The sequence below is a fragment of the Squalius cephalus genome (genome assembly GCF_949319135.1).
Source record: "Squalius cephalus genome assembly, chromosome: 2".
Taxonomy (NCBI): Eukaryota; Metazoa; Chordata; class Actinopteri; order Cypriniformes; family Leuciscidae; genus Squalius; species Squalius cephalus.
Window position 1 is genome coordinate 21,257,294 of NC_137123.1, and position 8,159 is coordinate 21,265,452.

Here is an 8,159-nt window from a genome sequence, read left to right on the forward strand (position 1 = left end):
GAAAATGAAACTATACAGATGACCTTGTGATTATGAAGTAATCATTAAAACAGAGTTTGGTTCTATCTAGTAACAGAAGGGTTTGTATATGAAGAACCAATCAAATTTTAGGGAAATTATGTAATGTTTCATGTCATTTTCGCCTATTCTATAAAAATTGTTGTATTCCTGTTTTCTGGTGGGATTCTCTCTGAAATTTGTCTGAGATCCTCCGAACGTGATTAATTCTTCTTCTTGGGAGAGATTCTCTGAGAACTCTCCTGGCCGTGATTAAAGCATTTAAAGGACATTTGCTGAAGTCTTTCTGTTTGCTGCTGCGCAGCAAGTTAGTTAGGGAAACAAGTTAGTTAGGGGAACAAGTTAGAGTATAGGATTAGACCACTCAGCCGATGTCGATGTGTATAGGGTATAGGGTTAGACTCGGCCGACGTCGACTGTAGACGCGCTAGAGTATGAATATTATAGGAAACTAACGTCAACTGTAGACGTTCGGGGACGTCGATTGTAGACGAGACCCAGGTACGTAGTTAGGTTTAGGAAAAATCTACCACAACGGTCAACCAATTATGAATTATTTCACAGTCATCTGTAGCTGACCCATGGGTGCAGCAGGCGTAATGATATGACGCAGCGCCTGAAAATAGGTCTAATAGGTTAGACAAACTTAGTCCCGGTCACGTTGGAAGTTACTGAGCTGGGGACTATTTTCAGGCGCTACGTCATATCATTACGCCTGCTGCACCCATGGTACGGCAGCAAAGTTTCTTGATTATTACGCAGGAATGAGAGTATAGTTCCTAGCCATATCAGCCTAGAAAATCGCAACTTTACATTTTCCGTCGGTCTTAGTACACGATGTAACTACAGAAGAGTCAAGTTTTAATTAGGAAAAATATCGAAAATCTTTGGTCATTTTTTTGAGAGAGATGCTAATGGTCCTGTCCGATTCAATGATCTATGCTAAGCTATGCTAAAAGTGGTACCGCCAGACCCGGAGATCGGCTGAATGGATTTGAAAACGGAAAACGGGAGTTGTAAAATGAGCCTATTTCCAAAAAAAGTGGAGTATCCCTTTAAAGTTGTCCAATTATGTTCACGACTGTGCTGCATTCACTCACAAAAATGTATGTTTTATATATTTACGGTAGGAAATTTACAAAATATCTTCATGGAACATGATCTTTACTTAATATACTAATGATTTTTGGCATAAAAGAAAAATCAATAATTTTGACCCATACAATATATTGTTGGCTATTGCCACAAATATACCCTTGCGACTTATGACTGGTTTTGTGATCCAGGGTCACACATATATATACTGTATATATATATCATTTTTTTTCTTGAAAGTTCAGAACACCATTGTGGATCATTCCAGCCTAATCTAATCCCTTATGGTTAGATCAAAATGTACTTGAGCTCCCTGAATCCTAACACATCTTCCAGAGCACTATTTCCTTCAAAATGTATCTGACAGCACCACATTTTAAAGTGATTTCAACAAGATATGCATTTGATATCATAGCAGAGTTTTTTAATCTACCTCGGAGCGTAGATTGTCACACAGCCAGTCTGTGAAGAGAGAGAGAGAGAGAGAGAGAGAGAGAGAGAGAGAGAGAGAGAGAGAGAGAGAGAGAGAGAGAGAGAGAGAGAGAGAGAGAGAGAGAGAGAGAGAGAGAGAGAGAGAGAGAGAGAGAGAGAGGGAGAGAGACTGTTGAGCAGCCCAGTGGGGAAAAAAGTGTTTAACGCAACAGAGATGAAACCAAATCACATCTGACACTCTGTTATATCAGTGTAATTAACATAGGGGGACAGATAGATGCAGAGACACCCTTGTTGCTTGCTCTGGTTCAGCGGCCAAGCGTGTGATTATGCCGGAGTGTTCTCGTCTCTAGTGGTTTCAAGCCCTACTACTATGTCTCCCCAACAATGGAGATAATGGCTACATTTAGGCAGCTTGCGATTCTCACCCTGTAGATGATGCTTTTTGTAATGAATGAGGATTTGTCGGATGTGTTGATGTTGCATGCTCTCTGCACACAAAGCTTGGAGTGCTGAATATTAGGGAGATAAATGGCATATAAATGGAGAGGATGAATAAAAGGAAATGAAAGTTTTTTGCAGTTCTGAATACAAAAGACAGTGACACTGGGAGTTTTGACGTATAATAATTGTTGATTTCTCCAAAAATGAACAGCTTTTAAAAATTTTAAAGGTGAACTGTAGCATTTCTGCGCCACTTGCATCAGCTAATCGAATTTGATAAAATATTTAAAAAATGAATAATAATAAAAAATATATATATAAATACATACATTTGAGAGATTGGGAAATCAATGCACAAATGGTTTAATTATATTGGTCTCTTCAAGCTGGGATAGAACAAAATATTTTAACACATTAGCTAAAAAAAAACACTCCAACTTTACATTTTCCCACTTTTTTTTATTGTATATCCTAAAACAAATGAGTCTACTTTTACTTGGGGGTAGCTAAGTGTGATTTTGTTCACAAATCATGGAAAGTCAGCCAAAATCTGGTCTCCAGAGACAATCCTGAAGATAAATCCCCTGACTGTACCACCGGCTCTCACCAGGAGGACCCCAGCTTCAGAACAAAAGAGCTGGGAAACTAATGTGTAAACACAAATTGGTGGTTGAGGGGCATATACTACTTTAGAATAGCTAAATTATTTATGACATTCCATGGCCTTGAATGTTGAGCTAGTAATACCAGTGATTAGCATCCACACTAAATAAACGAACCTCTCTACAATGCATTAGTGGCACTAAATCATGCTCAGGAGTGCACACGGTTGTTGAAGATCAACCATTTATGAGTTATTGGTGACTAAATAAGTTTGGCTGACTAAGAGGGCTTAAAATATTAAAATCATTTTGAAAAAAAGTAGGGGCTGTATATAAAATATTAAAATTATTAATAATATATTATTCAATTGAATATACACTACTGTTCAAAGGTTGGGGTTGGAAAGATTTTATGATTCTGAAAGAAGTCACTTATACTCACCCAGGCTGCATTTATTTGACCAAAAATTGAAATATTATTACAGTTTAAAATAACTGTTTTAATATATTTTAAAATGTAATTTACTCTTGTGAGAGCAAAACTGAACTGAATCCAGTCTTCAATGTCACGATGCATCAATCTAATATGCTTGATTTGATACTCAAGTTATTATCAATGTTGAAAACAGATAATATGCTTATATTTTTGTGGAAACTGTGAAACTTTTTCAGGGTTTTTGAGGAATAGAAAATTCAAAAGAACAGCGTTTGTTTGAAATGGAAATATGTTGTAACAGTATGTCTTTACTGTCACTTTTTATCCATTTAATGTATTATACATTTGAAGCCAAATGAACAACAATTTAATGCTATATTCATCCTGTCAAAAATAATTAAAGCAATATTAACTTTAACGCTTGGATTGTACAGTACACATTAAATGGCAAGTAATTTCTGTGCTACTGTACTAAAAAAACAGCAAAACGCAAGCCATTAGTTGAGCAAATGGCAGGCCTTTGCTGAAAGAGACAGCACTTCTGTTCTGTCACTAGTGGTGCCATTTCAACTTTAAAGATTTTGATATGAAAGTTGATGAAGAGCAAGTTTACAAAAGGCAGTGGATACACCAACTGGCACTGAAACAACTAAAAGAGCCATCAAAGTCAAGCAGTGTATACAATATCCTCATTCAAGCCCAACAAGTGTCTTCAACAAACACCACCCTGCCTTCTAACAAACTAAGACAGAAACCTGACAGATGTGTGAATGTAAATATCCCATTTATGAGCCAACATCATTCAACACAAAAGGGCAAATACCTCCAGGCAGGACTTCTGGAGTACATGTTGAGTTATATAAAGAGTGTATACTAGCAGAACAGATGGTTTGACAGAGGAGTGAAGGAGGTCTTAGATGTGAAACGCTGCAATGCTGTTTTCCCAATTCACAAAGCAATCGAGATTCACTCCATGAGAGAAGCAATTCCCTAAGGTAACATATCAGAGACCCTCCACTGTCCTTCAAACCAATGAAGCCATTCGTATGTAAAAACACAACCAGGTGGCCCTAAACAAATTAAAACTAGATATGATAAACGCAAAACATAGCTCAGCACTATTATTGGGGATTGTTGTTGGGAACGTCCAATTTTGAACCAACAAACCAATGCCAAGTTCTTGCCGTTGACCCCCATGTTTATTGAATCGCATGATGGCGTAAATATAACAGCAGGAAAACACTATTTGACAAAGCTCATTTACCGCTTATATTTTATACTTAGGCTTTCAGCGAGGTGTTTCAAAGAAGTCCTTGGTGCATATGACAACAGGGTCTATAAGAATGACCCAATCTCAGTAAAGCAGGACTATATCAGAATCCATTCGTGCGTGCCAGGCTTACAAGTTGGATCTTATGCAAATCAGATGCTTTATTTTCCTTTTGAATGCATGACATCAAAAGCATGATGGGAAACGTGATTCATAAAATAAATAAATTACATTTAGCCTAAGAAACAAAACACCAGTGATAAGCTCCAGTGGAGTGGATCCATCTAGTCAGTACTTCTTCTGAAGGTGGAATATCTCTTAAAACGGTTGTTTTAAAAAAATAGCTTCTGAATTCTCTCCGCCGACTTCATCTTGGGATGCTTTAAATTAAATTAATAAATAAATAAAGTCAAACAAAATAAAAATATTACATAATAGATACGGAATGATAATAATAACATTTCTGATTTGTAAAGAAATGTACATGTAGGCCCTATAGGGACATTTATTTTTTGTCTACAAAAGTAATTTTAAGTATTTATTTAGGCGTAACACCATATAGATCAAAAGGTTATGTAATAAGAAGCAAATTCAGTCATCTGCATCCAAATTTTTGACTGTAAGTGCCTCCTGAAGAACATATTAAGTGATATCTTACATAAGAGCAGTGACTGGGGCCAGAAACCTGCAAGTATTGCACAAAAGCTTTTGAATAAACAACATTATGCAAAAGAGATTTACTTAACATGGACCTGCTATGGGGAACAAAAAATCAAATCACACATTCTGCCCTTGCACACTTCATTCATCTCTCATAAAACCTCCAGCCAATGAAGACAAAGCTCTCCAGCAGGCATGCAAGCAGGGAAAACACGCTTGAGTAGGCAGTCCCTGAACAGGACAAAATCTTTCAAAATGGCTGCTTCAGTCCTGAAGATAATTATAGGAGATTTACAGCTGCGGGGATGAGGGACGGGACCTGGCGGGCAGTAACCTCTGCTTAAAATCGCTGTAAATGTTTCACTGACAACTACTAACTTATTTATTTAATACAGCCTAGACAAGGTAAGTTAATACAGCCTAGACAAGGCCTGAATACGCTGGACTATCTGTTTTCATTTATTGTACTTTTTTTGTGCAGACGGACACAAAGAAAGACAATAATGGATGAGGCGGTTCATTTGATAAGGGTGAGCATTTTATTATTACAACAGCTGGAGAAATTATTTTACAAATACAGGCCGGGCTTAAACGAGAAAACATGAGAACCTGTGGTAGAGCGATTCTCTCAATCCACTGCCTGTTGCTTCAAATTACTGCCCTGGGACAAATCTGACAAAATCACAGGTCTTGGATTAGTTTCCTAAAGCCAAATACAAACTTTAACTATATGAGCTAAAGGCCAAAGCTGAGTCTTGATCAGTGACTTCAGACTTCATTTAGATCTTGACCCATATTCTACATTTAAAATAAACGTTTTTAATGATAAGAAGTTCCAATAATGCTTCTTATTTAAATCTATGCATCAAATTAATTTAAGAGAACCTTCCCCTTCTCTATAAAAGTCCCTTTGCTGTATGTCTAACACCTTGTACAACCTTCAACCCAAAATCTGCCTTTATTCAGTAATATTACTGTTATGAATTAAAAATTCAACCTGATATGTACAATGCTTCTTGCATTTTAACTACTAGAGTAAGAGACTTGAGACACATAGATTAATATAATATAATATAATATGAAAGTACAGACATGCACAGCCATACATAAGATTTGTATCCACTTTCATGGCTTAAACATAAAAATCTGCTCGCTCGCTCTCGCTCTCTCTCTCTCTCTCTCTCTCTCTCTCTCTCTCTCTCTCACATCTCTCTTCGTTTCAATATCATCAAACACCACCTGTCTGTTTCAAAATCCAAACAACCAGGCAATACTCTGCAGACATGCTTAAGCACAAGTCCCCAGTTCTGTTTAACTTCAAGCATTTGAAGCATTTATTTGCCCATGTGCCCACCTCATTCTACAAAATCGACTAGATGGATCTCTGAATTATTGAGATGTACTATAAAGTCTCCTATTTTGCCAATCCAAAAATCTCCAATCCAAAAACACAGACAGTGCTGCAGGAGGCTCTAGCCAACAACCTGCTCTCCAAGCAAATCGTTTCATCAGAAAAATATACAGACAGTATAAAGATCTTGCATTTGTAGACTTTGCCCCAGCAGATTTAACTGAATGCCATTTAGAAATACGTACATTTACAAACGTAAATGATCATTGCCAGTGAATATCATTTTAGTAACAAAATGAAATACATTCCAGCTCATCGCGAGAGGTCCTATTGTGCTTGATCTCTCTCATGCTTCACAAACAGGTGGTTAACACTCCGAACAGGTGTTTTCTGTAAACATTTAGATCATCTCTGCTGAAAAGACTGAGCTGGTTTGCTGGCCGAAATCCCTGTAATAACAGCCTAATAAGCTAGTTTAGATTTGATGAATATGGTCTTTTCACAAGGAACGTTTGAGGGGTGAGCGTTTAAGAAGGTTGGGGAAATGCTCATTATAAATGATATAAATTATATGGCAGAATTTAATGGCGCTATGGAGTGAAAACAATATGCGCATGTTTTCCCAGCGAAGTTGTCAAGAACTCTTGGCAACAGATCAAGACATCATGGACCAGATAAGTGAATAGCATATAGTATTGCACAAAAGTACTGGATGTTGCGGACTTACACTGCTGTTTTTTCCAGACCAGTACACGACTGCGTGGTTGTGCGCGGAGTCTCCAGCCAGAGCAAAAGTGCTGCTGGCCAGTTTGGGTTCGTCTGGTCTGGAATCCGATCCTCGGGGATCATGCTCATCATCCCTGTTCCAGCGAACTTCGGCACGTTTACTCTGTCCGTCCACCCGCACACCGGAGGTCTTTCTCTGCTCATCCGAGCGGGTATCAACGCTCCGCGCGCTCTCCAGAAACTCAGGCACGCTTCTTTTGACTCTCTCTGATGCGTCCTCGGATTCCAATTCGGATGCACTTTCCACATATTCATCCGAAAACAATTCTTCATCTAAAGCGGACTCGGTGAAGTTCCTCAAAGGCGCACGGGAGTTTATCACCTCAGCGTTTCTTTCCAGTTTCGGCGCAATCCCTGGAAAACCATCCGCCTCTCGTCCAGTGGGTACTCCAATATTCGGGTAAAGAACTGTGATCAGCTTGGGTTTCTTTTGATCCTGTCTCGGATATTTCCCAGAATCGGGCGGGTCACGCAGATGCTCATCCCCTGCGTAATTCACTTGCATTGGCGACATACATGGCGCGCAACTTATATCTGCCTTTACATTTGGAAAAACATACACTGAGGAAAGAATAAGCCAGGTAGAAAGAGTAAAGTGAGCGCCAGGGAATACACCCAGACCGGCCTCCATCGTTAAAAGAGATTTTGGGGAAAGCTTCTCCCCTCCCTCCGACTCTCAGACGCGCAGGGAAGCAACTCCAGCGAAGTGTCGGGCTTTAAAGAAGTGCTCCTCAGCTACACCGCTCACGTTCAGGGATGTGATGATGGAGTAAGGCTGCACATAGGGGAGGTACTGAATCCAATCCAAGCCGCTGCTGCGTCTAGGGGAGAGAGAGAGAGAGAGAGAGAGAGAGAGAGAGAGAGAGAGAGAGAGAGAGAGAGAGAGAGGAGAGGAGAGGGGAGGAGGGGGGTATCGTGCGTATTACGGTTGAAAGTCTTTTATTTTTATATAGCGAATCACATTAAAATTAATACTCTAGCATTTTACTGCTTATGCACAAATAATTAGCCTATACGCTTAGGCTGGATTAGTTACTGGTTTAGAACTACTTCAGCATTTCTAAA

General features: G+C 38.9%; 1 protein-coding gene across 1 annotated transcript in view; it reads right to left on the minus strand.

Moving 5' to 3' along the window:
• sorcs3a (sortilin related VPS10 domain containing receptor 3a) overlaps positions 1-7,897 on the minus strand; it is a 255,180-nt gene extending 247,283 nt beyond the window's left edge. The window contains exon 1 of the mRNA XM_079864633.1: positions 7,036-7,897. Within this exon, the coding sequence (XP_079720759.1) occupies positions 7,036-7,725 (690 nt within the window). The 5' untranslated portion in view covers positions 7,726-7,897. The remainder of the gene's footprint in view (positions 1-7,035) is intronic.
• Positions 7,898-8,159: the final 262 nt, after the last annotated feature.